We start from the raw sequence: 17,019 nt of genomic DNA, 5'->3' as shown, positions 1-17,019 counted from the left end.
TTGCATCTTTTCCAGAAGCCTTCATTTTTTTTTTGGTAGCTAAAATAACAGTAGTAATAATAAACTAAATCCCACCACCCAAAGGTAGGCATTATTACTATTTTGATGTCTATCTTTTCAAATTTCTCTTTATTTCTCTCTCTATATATGATATCTGTATATCTGTGAATATATATATATATGCAGAGGTATATATGTAATTTTATATAAATAGTATTATACCCTACTTATTATTTCCTAACCTTTTTCACTCAAAAAAAATCATGAGATCTCATGTCAATGCACATGGGTAAGAGACAGTATCCTTTTCATTGTTACATTACTATTTTATCGTTTTTACTGAACCAGTTCCCTGCTAACAAACATTCATGTTGTTTCAGATTCTTCCCTGTTGTAAACAATACCTTAGCAAACACCTCTGTCTGGGCAACATAGTACTAGTGTCTATCTCCCTGGGATATAGCGACATTATTATTGAAACTTAAAAAAGCACATCTACCATTGATATGAGATGCTTTAAGCGATCATAAATGAAATCAGGATTTCTCCTTTATTCTCTCTTCCTCACAATAATAAAGAATATTTGAAGGAGAGTATGCTAAAATATTTAAAAATATCAAAAACATTTCAAAAAATACCTTAAATATTGCCTGTAAGGGAAAAACTGAAACCATGAACTCACTTCTTTAGTTGTCTTAAAAAGGAGAATTTTCATGTTATTTATACTACAAAGGAAAGAGATGACATTAAGGTTTGACACAAATTGACAAAAGCCAGATGATGCAAACTGAACACTATCCCTCTACCCAAATTCAAGCTTTTTAAAGCCAAGATGGTTTTAACAGAAGAACTATGCTTCAGTCAATTAAATTATATCTTTAAAAGATAGAGTGGTGACTCCATAGGACCGTCAAAACCATATCTAGCATTACATTCTTCCATGGCAAAGACTCAAAACATTTTTATGAACACACTAAAGGAGGATAATGGAAGAGACCTTGCCTAGTTAATGGCTAGGGAGAGTAAGAAGATTCTGGCAAATTTGACCCACAGAACAATCCTGCAGCTGCAAAAGCAGATAAAAAGGAGACATAAAACAACTTTGCAAATAATCTGCCCAGACGTGTCTGCATTTTCCTGTTCACAAATACCCTAGAAGTGAGCAGAAGTAGGAGAGAAAAGACTGCCTGTAAAGAATCTGTCTATAGGCACATACCAACTACCATTAAGACGAACACACACCATTTGTTCTCCAAGTGAGTCATTCTGAATGAGTCATTCATTATTTGAATTTGCTCTTATCCAATACTATTGTCTATTGACCAATCTTTGCTAGTTGCCTTCTTAAATCTATATTATTTGTAAGGGACCTACCCAGATTTATAATAGGTTCCTCTTCAAAAGCTTCACCACCTTCCATTGCTTTTGTTCTTAACCCCTACTGACCCCACCTCCACTCCCCACCACTACGTGCACTCAGAATTGAAAACCACAAGACCCTCTCTAGGATCCTGCCAAGATGGCAGATTGAAGAGTAGTAGAAGAGCCCTATTATCAGACATGATAAAACCAGTTGTTAATTAATTAATCCAAAGTTAGTTCAAGTGGTGAATGATTTGAAATAATATTATACTTAAACATTTATCTTAATGTACATTTACTTCATGTGTGTGCTGATGCAAGAGGGAGGCCACTTCCTTCTGTCTGGATTCTCTTTGGAGTCTCAAGTCTTCTTTCTTATATACATATCCAGAATGCATTTCTACATTCTGGTTTCTCTGAGGAAAATTAATGATACTTGCAAAGCAATTTGACAGCCAAAAAGCTGTCCAGCTTTTTTGATCGTTTATAGTTGTCTTACGCACTCCTATTTCAACAGCCTACTTTTTTAAAAGTTCACCTATATCAAGCCTTTCTAAAGCACTCAACTTAATTTTTCATTGATATAACCCTTTCTACCTTCATATTTTGTCTGATATTGTAATATGATGTTAAATGACATAATTATATTAACAAGTACAACGACATAAACAGGTTTGGAAACAAACTTCAGATGAGACTGGTTCTTGGTCAACATTCAGCTCCACGGTGAGGAGCCATTAGCATTCATTCTGCAGTGAGTTTTGTGCAGTAAATAGAGAGCAGTGGCTAATAGGGTAGATCTAACCTGACAAAGCAGTTAAATCGGGACTGGTTAAGAGTTACTGCACATCTATCAAGCTATAAATTTTAGAGTCTGAACAATTTCTGATAACTGGCGAGAAACCCAGGACTTTAGCTGCTTGCTACAAACTCACTATGTGACCATAGACAGGGGTGATATTAAAAAAATGTTCAAGGGGCACCTGGGTGGCTCGGTTGGTTGAGTGTCTGACATCCACTCTGGTCATGATCTCATGGTTCACGGGTTCGAGCCCCATGTTGGGCCTGGTGCTGATTGCTTGGAGCCTGGAGCCTGTCTCACATTCTGTGTCTCCCTCTCTCGCTGCCTCTCTCCCACTCCTACTCTGTCTCTCTCAAAAATAAATAAACATTTAAAAATAAATAAATAAAAATGTTCAAGAATCATTGGCCAGGATAGCCTGCACACTGTCCAATTAGAATTCATGCTGGCCATAAACAACCTGTAAGAGTATGTGTGTTCTAGCTGGAGATTAGCCCTGACCATAGATAAACTGGCATGTTGAGCATTCTTCACTTGTAAATGAGGGAGGTTGGTCAAGCAAAGCTCTATTGTTCCTTCTGACTCTGGAATTCTTCCATTGAGCTATATGCAGCTCTAATTAATTTCCTCCTATGGGATTCATCAGTTCTCTGATTCCATTGTTTCTTCTTTCTTTGGATAGGTGCTGTCTCAGAATTGTCACTGAGACAGACTCTCATGCGCAATAACAAAAAGACAATAGCAAGGGAGGCATGGATGATAAGATAGACATTAACCATAAATACAGAGCATAGAGTATGTACTTTATATGTGCTACATTAAAAAAAAAAAAAAAAACATTTACCTTCACATACTCACATCCTCCTTCCTGATTCTCCAGGAATCTGTCTTCTGCATGTTTCATTTTGTTTTTAACCTGGGGATGACGCTTGTTTTTATGCCATGCTTAGTTTACACAGATTGGAACATGTTTTCCACATGCAGGCTTCTTGTTTGCCAACAAGCCCAGCTGTTGGGGGGCACTGAAGATCACCCAATTACAGAAAACAATCTTGAATACCTTTTCATGTCTCCCTCTCCTACCCTAGAGGATCTTTTCCAACAATTGCAATTCTAAGGGCTTCTTCCATTTACAGGAAACATTTACTCCTTTATTGTCCCCCCCCCCCCCCCCCCCCCCCCTTTCCAACTTATCCTAAAAGAGTTTATCGTTGAGCAGGTAGGGGGCCCTTTTCAATTGCCTCTGACTTACAGACCAAGGGGTGGGGGGGCCAGGTCCATCTGATTAGACTTTGATTCTGCACTCCTTCTACAGGAAGACAGGACACAACAGATTTGAATACTCGCTTGGGGAAAAGGGCACGCACGCGCGCACACACACACACACCAAAAAGTCTTCAAACTACTTTACAGCATTGGTTCAGGCTCCCGTATGCCAGGTCCCAGCCCATAATAAATTTTATTGCAATGTTATAAACTCCTGAAAAGAGGAACTTGGAATAGAAGTGCTGACACGAGCTGCCAGACCCGCGGCACTACATTCTTGTGGGTTCTGTCCTGACATCAGCGCACATCTAGGGCAAAACCCAAAATACTAAAATACCCAAATAATGTTTTGCCTTTCAGATAGATTCCTTTTCTCTCAAATTAATTTTAGTAAAATAAAAAACTAGGTGGTCTTATCAAAGAGAAATGGGCACTCTTGCAAACAACACATGACTTCGTGTGGAGTCATGGCTTAGAGCTCAAAGAGTTTTTCAGCCTAAGTTAAATTCATCTTGCAAATAAAGTGCCTTTTTTGAGGGGGGGAGGGGTGGGTGATTATTCATGTAAATGACAGCTTTATGTACTATAATTACAGTCATTAATGAAGGCACAATTACTTTATCATACATTACCAGGATCAAAGAAGGTCTCTTAAGAATCAGTTGTCAGTATATAGAGTCAATACAGAAATTAGACCAAATACGAACTGGAAAATTGTGCTTAAATAATGCCCCAGAGGTTAAAGAAACAATGAGTTGAAGTTGCAGAGTGAGAAAATTAAAAAGACACACTAGAGGTCACTGTTGCTACTTGAGCTGAGGTTGTATCCTATCTATCTATCTCTCTATCTATCTGTCTATCTATCTATCATTTTTGGTAGCCTGTGTGCATACTGGAAAATCTCGAAAAAGATCAACTACCTTAATTAAATTTTAAAAACTCTATCATGTATTTTTCCCTCTCTGTTGTATGTTGGATATTTAAGATAGAATTTGAAAAGAAATCTGAATTTTAAGGATTTCTTTCATGATCATATCAAATAATTCATCCCTGATGAAAAACCTTACCCCCATTTTGTGGATTTTGAAAATCACCTTCAAACTATTCCTTCACTTGGATCCAAAAGTAAAAGTAATTGAAGAATTCTGTTTGGTATTCCTCTCCATAATAGAAGGAAATGATTCCAACTCTTAACATTGTGCAAAAATGTAAGATTGTTAAATATGGACAATATGTTGAGTCCCATGTTTCAAACTCTATAGAGAAAGAGTCTCTTAAGTATGGCAGGTTTGTGGAAAATCTTGGAAACAGGTCATGGGAATTGTTAGTAAAATATTCTAATTCTACATACATAAAAGGAAATTATTTTAGAAAAACAACCAATGTCTCAGGTGGGCCATTGCAAACATAATGAGTCTAACAGAAAGAATTCCCTTTTTTGCAGCCTTCAGGAGACTCAGGTCCTGTCTTTTCCCTCTCAGATGGCTGGTACTCAGTAAGTACATACTGTTGCTAGAGAAAAGGAGCCCATCCATTCCAGAGACCCAGAGCCCAGCTTCTGAGTGTCTTAACAGAGAAGTTAAAAGCTGAATGGTGTATTCCAATAAGAGTATCGTACCACTGCCAAAGTTGGGATTCAGTATTCTTCCTCTTAGACTATTGGTCTTAGATATGGGTAGTGGTAATAGGAACATCAACAAAGGTATATGGCTATATTCAACTCTAGGCCTTGAAACATTTTCAGTAAGACGGGTCACCCTAACTCCCCTGCTTTCTGGTCTTTGCACATGAAACCCATCTCCTCCCATTTGATAACACAAGGCCTACCCAAAAAGAAAAAGGAGGAAGAGGGAGAAAAGTGTGAAGTCTGTTTCCTTTTCTAAACCCCTACTTTGCTCTGCATTGCGTTATTTGCTTTGTCCATGTAGCTCAGTCCTGGGAATAATTAAGGTTCAAAGGCCTGAGTAATAACTCCTTAGTAACTGAGTGCTTGCTACAAGTTTCATGGGTGTGGGTAAAATAGATTCGGAATTTAATCTGAAAATTTTAAGAGAGGATTCTGTATATTTAATTGTATTTTCCAGGGGGTGGGAACTAGTGGGAGGCTCAGAACCTCGGTGTGAATGAGATGGAAGTGTCTGGCCCATGTGAGAGTGCAGCATATGGGGGAAGGCCATGTGCCCTAGATGCAGGGCTTCCTCCACAGCCCAGCTGGGGTGAACTAGGGCAAATTCTTGACCTTTCTAAGCCTAATTTTTCACTTGTGAAATGGAGATCATAATTTCTGTCTCTGCAGGCAGAATTACATAAATTAATGGTTGTAAAGTGCCAGGCCTAGGGGTTGGCACGGGTAAGCACTCAGTAAATGTCAGTTGTCATCGTTGTCATAGGGGAAGTTCACTGGACTCCTTTGCACCTATCAAAGAGACACAGAAGCTATGTTTACATCCACAAGCAGGTTTGAAACAACAACAACAGCATAAACAAATAACAGTTGAAGTCAACAGCTTGTTGTTTGGGAGAAAAAAAACAAACAAGTTTTAATTAAAGTTGTGTCTTTGTTTTTCCGAACAGTTTTGTGTATACAGATTCAAATGTGGACTTTAAGGAAAACAGAACACTTTACTACCATTACAGAACTATTACCATAATTTCTTTGGTTAAGAAAATTACGTACATTTTGTTAACCAAAAGAAAAAAGACATTAAATGTGTCTGTGTTTTGCACAGTGTAACTATTTTTTTGAAAATGCTCTATAATCTGCAGGCTGGAGGGTGGACTGGGGTTCATTGAAGTCAGCCACATGTAACAGCAGCCCCAGACTTCTCACAAGGTTGAAAGCCACTGCCCTCACTGGTTCTGGTTGCAATTATAATATGCAATACATTTTGTTTTAAATGGAAGCTTTTATAATGAAATTTGGAAGCCCACGTCATTTCCCTTTGCTTACTACAAAAAGAGAATTTGAGGGCAGACAATAAAGGAAATGGCAGGGAACTATTATGTGACCTTGGGCAAATCGCTCAGTGGTTAGGCCTGTACACACACACACACACACACACACACACACACACACCCTTAGTCTTTAAATTCTTTTGCAGAGCTATGTCAAGCAAAAAGTGGAATGGAGATTTAGCAATTCTATGGTTATTTTGAATAAGGGATATTTGATCAACTTGAATGAATAATTGTTACCAAATTTTCTCATTAACCAAGAAATTGCTAAATCTTGTGTTTTAAGAAGTACTGCCCGGGGTAGGGGAAATGAAGGGTTTTCTTCCTCACTTGGGCGTACAGCTGAGAATTTAGTCTGTAGTTTTGTCCACTGGTCTCCCTGGAATGGAAGTCCCGGAATTTCCTCTCAGGCTAGATTCAAACATTTTCAAAACCGTTATTCTCAGTTAACACTCTGGAACATCACTTCTGAGGTGACTTTATTTAATTAAATAGGGCTTGGGCAGAAATACAGCAAGATGTTCACCACTTACACGAAAAAAAAAAAAAAATCCAGGATCCTGTCCCCAAACTCCCAAATGGATAAATAAATCCCGCACTCCCAGCTCGCACTCAGACTCGGCTTAGCCTGACCGCAGGCAGTTGCTGACTGCAGGGAGGAGTTGGGCGCTGGGGGAGCTGTTGCACGTACGTAGCACGTAGCACGTAGACGTAGCACGGAAGGTAGAAGTTGCAGGGGCAGAGCGGAGGAACCGTGCAGTGGTCCCATCTGAGCTCGTAGTGGGTGTGACTGCCTTCAGGTACTGGTTTCCCCCTTGGCCGATGCAATGTTGCCTCATTAGGGACTCTAAACGCCAGTTTGACTTTGAGTATAAATAGAAGGTCACAGCTCTAGGGGTAGCTCTGCGGAAGAAGGAGACAGCAAATAGGAGACAGCAGGAGGGGCTTTTCCAGGGAGCTCTTTAATGTGGGCCTCGGGCTGAAGGACAGAGAGCAGGCACGCCAGAAGGGACGCTGGGGTTGACACCCACCGTCTCCTTTCGCCGCGCTCATTAATTTAGCCCGTGCCTTTCAGCCGCATGATGCGGTGAAAAAAGACCTCCTGCCACGGCGAGATGTCTGCTTTGCACAGAGGCCTGGATTCTGCCCTTTCCTCCTCAGGAGTTCAAACGAGTCACTTCTCTCACACCGTAGAACTTTTGGGTGCAGCAAGGCAAACGCGTTCAGATGTTTTCGTGTCTTGGGACGTTGTGGGAGGTAGGAGGAATTGAGTTCCCGGACCTCAGGTGCAATGCACAGGTCCGCGGCAAAGTCTTTCCACCTCAGGATCCGTGGCCAGGCCTTCCTTGTCCATGCTTCTCAAAGTTCAGGCCACAGATATTGTTAACAGGATCATTCCAGAGACCCCTTTTTAAAGGTACGGCACACTGGGCCTTACCCAGGATTCACTGAATCAGAATCTCCAGGCATGTATCCCAGGAATCTGCACTGTAGCCACCTTCCTGGTTTTTGTTTGTTTTTTCCTTTGCACGTTATTATGTGAGAAATAGGGCCAGCTGCCACCAGCTTTTAGTCTTAATAAGGGCTAAGCTCTTAGCTTAGTATGGACCCTCTCTCAGTGGCTTATGGAATGAGCACTCCTGGGTTCCATTCATATTAAAGGACATTAGGAGAGGGTAGTTTATCTCATGATTTACTCGACAAGCATGATTCTGAGGGAGTGGGGCGAAGAGTGTTAGAGGTATCAAGAAATTTTTAATCAATTGAGTGAGACAGAGACAACATCTGTACCTTGGCCACCTCTCCCGTAGTGTGTGGGTTTAGTCACTTCTGCTCATCACACATCTGATTAGAAACACAGTCACAACCAGCGAAGCAGTATTACAAGGTAGGTTGTTGTCAGCTTGTTGTTTTTCTTTAAGCCACTCTGTATATTCTGAATTACTGTTTTGAAAGAATTATTTGTAAGTGGTAAGTTAGATGTTTTCACTGCCATTGTTCTTGTGATTACTAGAAACCCAGGACTTTCCACTCTAAGATTGTTTAAAATCCTTACATAAGAAGCAGGTGGACTCTATCGTTATGTATGCCGAAGGGCACAAAGGAAGATACATAAAATTTTAAATACCCAAATTGCCCACTTTATGCCATATACCCCTTGTACCATGTATAAAAATATGTATGTATATATATAATAGGAAAGAATAAAAATTTAAAATAAGTATATATCCAGGTTAAGGAAAAAGCATACTGCACAAAAATGTCTTTGTATAAATGCTGAATAAGATAGGGTAAGGGGATATTTATAGTTCTGCAGACGACTTAATATTTACTGCACCAGGAATTCATCCATCCTTCCAACTGGCTTGAGAGGCGTTTGAAACCAATAAAGCATATTTGTGTCCAAGCAGGGAGTGGAGTCCAGGCCCCACATAGCAGACCTGAGATGTGCTGGCCCAGGGAGCTTAAGTGATGTCAAATGTAAACCACTTTTCAAAAGCATGTTATCAGGTCCACACCAGACTATCCATTTTGATAATCTCATTCCATTTTTCATTTTATTGTTGAAAGGAGAAATAGATTAATGAGAGTCCAAATCCCCCTAGAAAGAAAACCTTCCTTATAAGGCATGTCTGAAGAGAGATTTGGAAAAATTACTTACTCTGCCTTTGTTTTGCCAAGTAAAGTAACATTTAGACCATTTATATTTGAAAAATTCTTAACCCAGGTCAGCGTGGCCTACTAGATTGTATCTAGAGGGAAAGAAATGAAGAACAACTAAAGATGATGATGATGATTTGTTTAGGTCAGTTCCAAATCTTCCAGACCTTGGTTTGCCAGTGTTGATTGACCGCTTGCCAATTTTCAGTTGTGTGTATGATGGACATTTGGGGACAAACCCCATGATCCATTTCAGATACAACAAGAAAAAAATTGGCCCCAAATTGCATTTGCAAATGGTGTACCACATGAAAGAAACATTTGTCTGAAGAGAATTTTAAATGTTCAGCTCTTGGATATACAGATATATTCTTTCAGGTATCTCAGAACACTACAAGAAAGCTTGCTAGAGAATGATAATCGGAATCATAGCAGGGCATAAACAGAAGAGAACAGAAGGAGTCTTAGAAATCATCTTATCACATTGGTGACATCGTTTTACAGATGAGTGACCAGAGCCTATAAGGGTGGTCCCCGTGATTTCAAAAAACTTGCTTCCATTAGTCTTTCAGGGCAATGAGTCAAATGATACTGTGGTAGCTCCAGGAAAAAATGTCAAGGTTTGGAAATTCTTTAGCCACTCAGAGTTGGAACAAGAGCCCCGCTTTCCAGACTCCCAGGCCAGAAGGCTGCACTTGAAAGGATAGGAGGCTTTTTTTTTTTAAATAATTCCATTTTGTCAACCAACTAGAAGACAATTTTGCTTAGATGCTCAGTGGAGGTGTAGTAAAGTATTGTTTCTGACCAAATGTTCCTGTCCTCAATCAGGTTATAGTAAACAGTATTCCTGCCCTAAACAAATTTATTAGCCAGGGGTCATTTTTAACTTTACCACCTCATTCTGATTTTCACAGCTGCTTCTCAGAGGCGCTGGCACTGCCATTGATAATCCAAGCTTTCAGCAAGGTAAGCTCCCATTTGGCTAATAACATTTCATTTGGTTGACAACAGGCTAATAACTAGATCTTGCCCCACACACACACACACACACACACACACACACACACACACACACACAAGCCATCACAATGCCAGGCTCCTGTCAATTGAATTAGGAACCATTGGTATAGACAGATAATCAAGGTCACAGGAATTCAGAAGAAAGAGACGTTGTTGTCTTTGGAAAAGAGACTAACTAGACGAGATGTAGCTCCATAATTTACCATAAATAATTAGGGTACAGTCCCTGTGGGTAAAGAGCTGCACCCTACTTGATGGATCGTGTTCTATTCATCTTACTAGCAGTGTTCTTTTTAGGCATTTTTGATGTCTGCATTTAGAGCCATTGGGTCTGTTGCCTCCCTTCTCGTGGGACATGGGGAGAACGGCTGATACTTTATTTGTTCCCGACAGCTAAAAAAAAAACACATAAAGCCAGCAGAAACAGAGAACATGGTCTCTAGCCTTCCAGCTTCAGACCCCCGTCTTGGGTTGCATCGAAGCACACCACAGAAGCAGTCCTGGCCAAGCACACCACTTGAAACAAACTGGGGAAGCCCCTGCTGGGCCAGGAAGGGATGCCGGTCATGAGGCTGAAATCTGGCCCAAAGGGGAGGCAGAACCTTGGATGGCTCTGCCAGGAAGGGACTGTGTGTGCTCTCACTGGGGTGAGAGCTCTGCCCTGCGGTTTGGTGAGTTGAGGTGTTGTGCACCTAAGGCCCTCCCAGTAAGCTGCCTCCCAGCAAATGCAAAACCACACTGTGGCATACACACCCCGGCAGAAGGAAATTAATTAAGACCCTGTGCTGACATTCCCTTCTGAGCTCACGCCACCCTCCAGCTAGGGCCACACATCACTCTGTGAGAGAGCAGACACAGCTGTGGGAGCTGTCTAGACCTGCTGTGATTAAGAAGGGCTCTGCTGCCTTAATGTCGAGTGTGTTTTCTTATGTCAGTATTGTCTCCTAGTTTTAGCATGACTGAACTGTCAAAGGTTTTTGGGTGGGTGTTTTCCCCCCTTTTTTTGGCCTTGCCTGTGAAATGACACAGTCTTCTCTTTTCCTGGTTTCCATTATATTCCATTGTATGGCCATGCACAGAGTAACATTTTTTTTTTTAAGTTTGTGTGTTTTCCATCTAATACCATGCAGTAACTATAATGCATAAACATGTGTTTAGGCACTTTGGAAAACATTTTTAAAATTAAAATGCCTCATGTCAGTCATAGGCATGCGGTACCAAAGTGTGTATGTAGCTGATCATGTGGATTAAGTATTCAGAGGAAAACATCTTTATAGTTATTGTGCATGTTCCACAGCCACTTTTCAAAGTGAACCATCTCTGCATTAAAATAGCATTTTTATTTTGTCAAGACACTAAAAGCAATTGGAGGCCAGTGTTGATCGACCGCTTGCCAATTTTCAGTTTTTAAATCAAAGCTGCTTTGGACTTAGTAAGTGTGAGCTCTGTAAATATCCATAGTCATTCTATTTACATTTTACATGCATTCAATAACTCTCCCTTAAAAAAAAGAAAATGACTGAAGGAACATTTGCTCTAAGTTGAAAAACATTCCACCTCAGAACAGTCTCTTGTAGACTGAATGATAGTCCCTTTGATATAATGGTTCTTAATGAAAATTGTGAGGGATTTTTCTGCTCTAAAAGCCTCAAGGGAGTTGGGCGGGAAGGGCACAGGTCAGCAGTAAGAACAACACCCATCCCAAGAGGCAATGACATTTGTTCTCCCGTCCTCAAAGTTTGTTCCTTAATTATTTTAGATATTGTCTCCTTATTGTTTTGAATGCTCTGCCTCTCTCTAAGAGGAAAAGTCATTTTCGCACAATGCACACAATACCCAATGTTGCTAAAGGACAAGGACCAGCCTTTGGGACTGAGCCGCTTAAGACTGAAAATCTCCAAGCTTATATTTCTTTGTCATTGTCAACATTATTTTTCAAAATTTGAAAATATGAACACCAATTAATTGGCCAAGATTCCAGCTATTTAATTAAAACTTGATGAGTTATAGAATTTGTGGGGATGGTAAGCAAGTATTGCTTGGGTTGTGTTGTCAAAGGCATCAGAGGAAGAATTCCATCCAAGGCATGAATCTTAATAGGTACTTCATTTGCCCAAGCTGGATTTTATTTTCATACAATTTTATTTATCATATACAGTTGTTTAGATGAATCCTTGAGTAAATATAAAACCATGTGAACTCTGTTTACAACACATCTTGTACCTAAAGGCCCTGGCAATGAATAGAGACTCAAAGATGAATGAAATGACCCCACTTTCAAAGATGTACTGTCTAGTAGGGGAAATAGAGAACAAAGAAATATCTTACAGTGTAATACATATAAAATCTCTTTTGTGTCTATACAAAAATAGCCTAGAGACGGGAGTAACTGATTTTTTTTTTTTTCTGGAGAAGTCAATGAAAAGGTAAACCTAAGCAGGATCATAAAATGTAAATAGTTGATTGTTTCCTTTGCTGTACAAAAGCTTTTTATCTTGATGAGCTCCCAGTAGTTCATTTTTGCTTTTATTTCCCTTGCCTTTGGAGATGTGTTGAGTAAGAAGTTGCTGCAGCTGAGGTCAAAGAGGTGGTTCCTCTAGGATTTTGATGGTTTCCTGTCTCACATTTAGGTCTTTCATCCATTTTGAGTTTATTTTTGTGTATGGTGTAAGAAAGGGGTCTAGTTTCATTCTTCTGCATGTTGCTATCTAGTTCTCTCAGCACCATTTGCTAAAGAGACTCTTTTTTCCATTGGATACTCTCCTGCTTTGTCAAAGATTAGTTGGCCATACATTTATGGGTCCAATTCTGGGTTCTCTATTCTATTCCATTGGTGTATGTGTCCTGCCTTGATGATAACAGCTGTGACTAATGAATGGCTAAAGAAGATGTGGTGTATGTATATGTATGTATGTACATACATATGTATGTACATACATACATATACATACACACAATGGAATACTACTTGGCAATGGAAAAGAATGAAATCTTGCCATTTGCAACAATGTGGATGGAACTGAAGGGTATTATGCTAAGTGAAATAAGTCAGAGAAAGACATATATGTTTTCTCTCATATGTGGAATTTGAGAAACTTAGCAGAAGACTATGGGGGAAGGGAAGGGAAAAAGTAGTTACAAACAGAGAGGGAGACAAACCATAAGAGAAAAAACTGAGGATTGATGGAGGGGGCAGAGAGGAGGGAAAAATGGGTGGTGGGTATTGAGGAGGGCACTTGTTGGGATGAGCGCTGGGTGTTGTATGTAAGTGATGAATCATGGGAATCTATGCCCGAAGCCAAGAGCACACTGTATACACTGTGTGTCAGCTAACTTGACAATAAATTGCATTTTTGCAAATAATAAAAATAAAATAAAATGTAAATAGTAGTGTACTAAGGACACAAGAGGAAGATGGCTTATATACCAGGAATAATATTTAGAAGAACATGGAAGAGTGAAACCAGTGAAAGAGAGACTGAGAGAGAGACCATTGCAAGCAGTTCATTGTTACAGAACATGAGTGGGAAGGCGTGGGGGATGAGGCTGACCATGCTTTCAGGGCCTAAATCACGGAGAGTCTTTTACGCAGTACTAAGAGAGTTGGCTTCTAGTCTGTGGCACTAATGAACCATGGCTGAGGTTTAGGCTTTAAGAAAGATATCTCCAGTGGTACTTTGGAGGCTGGATTATGAATTTGAAGGGAGAGAAACAAGGATGAGTAAGGCTATTTGGGAGGCCATTATATAGTCCAAACAAAAGAGGATGTAGGGCTTAACTAGAAAAGTAGAGACAGGAGAAAATAGAAATGACAACTATTAAAAAGGGGGGTTGGTAGGTTGAATTTGGAGAGTCAGAGAAGGGAATGAGCCATGATGACTTTTGATCCTTAGCAAAGAAGCCCAGTGCAGCATTTAAGGAAGGGTGTTACGCACAGATGCAGGTATTAAGGGTAGTCTTAAAATTGTTTTCAATTACTCATCACTAGCAGTGGCAATTTTGTCAACTAGTATTCGGATTCTGCCTGCATCTTCTGTATTCCGGGGATAGGGAAGTGGCAACGTCTATAATACATGACTGCACTTAGCAGATGCCTGGAAAAAAAATTGGTAACTCCCTAGGAGGCCCTATGAGAACAGCCCAGAAATTACAGTCAACAGAGTTGAGCTAGAGCTGGCCCTGGCCAAAACAACCAGTTAGAATAGGGGAAATTCAGCAAATCATTCGGTTATGTGGCCTGTGTAATATGGCCCCCTACTAACTCCAATCCTACAAGAAAGATACACATACACATATAGAGATGTACACAAATACATCAGAATAATTTGAAGATTATTTTAACAAATTATTGTATGTTTTGACTGTCAATGCCATGTTCATGGAAACTAAAATGATCTTAATATAGGAGGAACCCACTTATCTCAAAAGCAAGCATTTGTTTCGGATATATTCTGAAATGCTAGCATTTGTTAGGGGAGAATTTTCTACTGGATATTTTTCTAATTTCTGCCCTTTCTCTGTCTGCTCTTGTCCCAGGGATCTTAGCCTTTTGCAGTGCAATTATTCTCTGAAAATAATGAGTGTATCTAGCTGTGCCCTGGGCACAGTGTTGTATTTTACATGGTTACATCATTTATTCCTCCCAACAACCTACAGGTTGAAATTGTTATTACCCCAATTTTCAGATAAAGAAACAAAAGCAGAGAGGTTAAATGACTTGCCCAAGATTACATAGCTAGCAAATGTATAGACACTTCAATCCCAAGATGTTTGACAGCTTGTCCAAGTGGTCTTAGCCACTTTCCATGTCTGGTTCACTTGGATTTACAGATGAAGTAGGTTTTCTTGTGTACAAGACCAAAACTCAACCCCATCAGTCATTATTATCAATCATTTTTGTCATTTCATAACCTCAGAGTTTAAATCTGTAGTCCTGTGATCCCCTACCAACCCAGGAAAACCTAAAACAATGAAATTGCACTTGCCTGGTCTGCTGACTTTACACCAAGATCCAGCTAAACTGCATGAACTGTCAAGGCTAAAACTAGGACTTCTATCTTAGCTAACACCTGCCTCTCTCTCTCTCTCTCTCTCTGTTGAAATATATTATAATTAGCTGCTCTTCCTGGGAGAGACTGTAAAACTGAATGCAATTAAACAAGAAGAGAGACAGCAGATTTTATAGCAAAAAAAAAAATAGTAATTTGGAAAGCCAACTAGACGGATGCATATTCAAAAGTAGCAATTTCACAGGCAAGGCAAACCTCCCTTATTTTGCAATAATGTACTGTGTACTGACTGGCAACCAGTGTAGCCTTTTGCACATGCTTGGGACTCTATCCTTGTCCACTCACTGGTACTCACAAAATGGGTTTGGTTGAATTAGGACATTTAATAGAACAGCCATTATCTGGCTGTGGTTTCACGTTAGTCAAGGACCACAATAAGCAGGTGACATGTGGCATACAGCCCATGATCCTTACTAGCCAAACGGCCCAGTGAGGGCAAAGTGTGTGTTACAGATACTCAGACAGGCTCCTGTGCTATAACTAAAGGTGTGCAGTGTGGGACCAGTTGCCTCGTTTCTCTCCGTCAGTTCTCCGGCTGTGAAATGACCATGCTGATGCCTGCCCTACTTCCCTCAGGAGAACATGGTGAGATTCAGAAAGGGCTACAAACAAATTGTTTTATTCAAGTTTGGCTAATGAAAAGCCTATAATACAGCTATTTGTAGAAATGTGTTCATTTGTTGCTGAACAGATACTAGTCCCTGAGCACAGTTCTAGGGGAAGACCCAGTTACTTACAATTAATTAAAACGACTCATCACTTTCCTAAAACTGCATGTGGGAACTGTCAGTGTCCAAAAGGTAGATCGTGAAATAACCCATGGCCCAGTCACTAAAAGCTGAAAAGATTTGTAAGTGCCTCAGAAAAGTTCACCACTTAGTTGGAGAAAAAAAATTAGTCAAGGCAGATGTGTAGTGCAGGTTTGTAGCTGGGGAAAGGCAGACTTAGGGAGAAGAAACGCAGAAAAAAATTAAAGCTAAATGTTAGCCTCATCCTAGAACAGACCAGCCTGGAGATACTCTGGGTTTTATTGAACAGTTGCAAGGTAGCTTTAATTTAGCACTATATTTTGAAAGGTTTGCTATACCAGTGCTCTTTCCAACATTGCTTGTGTGTTTTTGGCTATGCCTAGAGGCCTGCTGTGGACTGATGGATGTCCAGGTGTGGAAAAGGATGCTAGCCATTTGTTTGCACTGTGGATTTATTTCTTTGCACTGTCTTTGCTCCTCCTAATTAAAATAGTAAACATTATTGTACTCAAAGCTTAAATAGCCCCCTGGACATGAGAGTGTTATGAATTAATAAGTAGAAGTAAACTCCTTTAATACGCCTCTTCCTCATATCAAATCTTTCAAATGCAAAGCCCATTTGCAGTAAAAATCAGAGAAATGTAAAAGGCAACCTGATATTGAACATGAAACTAAACTCTCACAAAAAGCAACATAACAAGCAGGAAAAAAGGAATTTTGAAAATTATCTTCCAAAAAAAAAAAAAAAAGAAAAAAAATTATTTTCCTAAAGAATTCTGAATCCCCAGTGCTCTATTTTCCCAGGTTAAAAAGAAGTCAGACTGTTGTAGGCGGTCTGAACTAGGTTACTGAGTAGCCATCTGTAGCAGGCCAGCCCCTGGATGTCGTGCCCCTGTTAATGAAATCTGGATGTGCACTCGTAAACGGACCTGGTGAACGGTAGATGTCAGCCATTGGGTGATGGGCAATCATCAATCATCCATTGTCAGTTACTTCTGTCCCAGTGAGTAAGCCTTTATTTAAAGCATAAAGTAAGAATGTTGCCAGACCACAGGAACAAGCCCTGAGCTGTTTGCAGGTGCTGCTATTCACAGCTGCCAATTAAACCCCTGACATTTCCATCTTGGCCATGAGG

General features: G+C 40.0%; 1 protein-coding gene across 14 annotated transcripts in view; it reads left to right on the top strand.

Moving 5' to 3' along the window:
• The window catches only part of RNF113A (ring finger protein 113A), a 511,139-nt gene that overhangs the window by 480,434 nt on the left and 13,686 nt on the right, over positions 1-17,019 (top strand). For 10 of the 14 annotated variants that reach the window (XM_042932492.1, XM_042932502.1, XM_042932501.1 and 7 more), the window contains one exon: positions 4,875-4,925. The exons of 1 other annotated variant lie outside the window; for it this stretch is intronic. In XM_042932492.1, coding sequence (XP_042788426.1) covers positions 4,912-4,925 — 14 coding nt within the window. In that variant the 5' untranslated portion in view covers positions 4,875-4,911. Of the gene's footprint in view, positions 1-4,874; positions 4,926-6,874; positions 7,186-8,196; positions 8,274-9,960; positions 10,013-17,019 lie in introns of those variants that run through there. 3 more of the 14 variants (XM_042932505.1, XM_042932503.1, XM_042932506.1) reach the window with 3 other exon arrangements.

The sequence above is a fragment of the Panthera leo genome, chromosome A3 (genome assembly GCF_018350215.1).
Source record: "Panthera leo isolate Ple1 chromosome A3, P.leo_Ple1_pat1.1, whole genome shotgun sequence".
Classification (NCBI taxonomy): domain Eukaryota; kingdom Metazoa; phylum Chordata; class Mammalia; order Carnivora; family Felidae; genus Panthera; species Panthera leo.
Note: the sequence above shows the minus strand (reverse complement) of the source record. Positions and strands in the feature narration are given on the sequence as shown.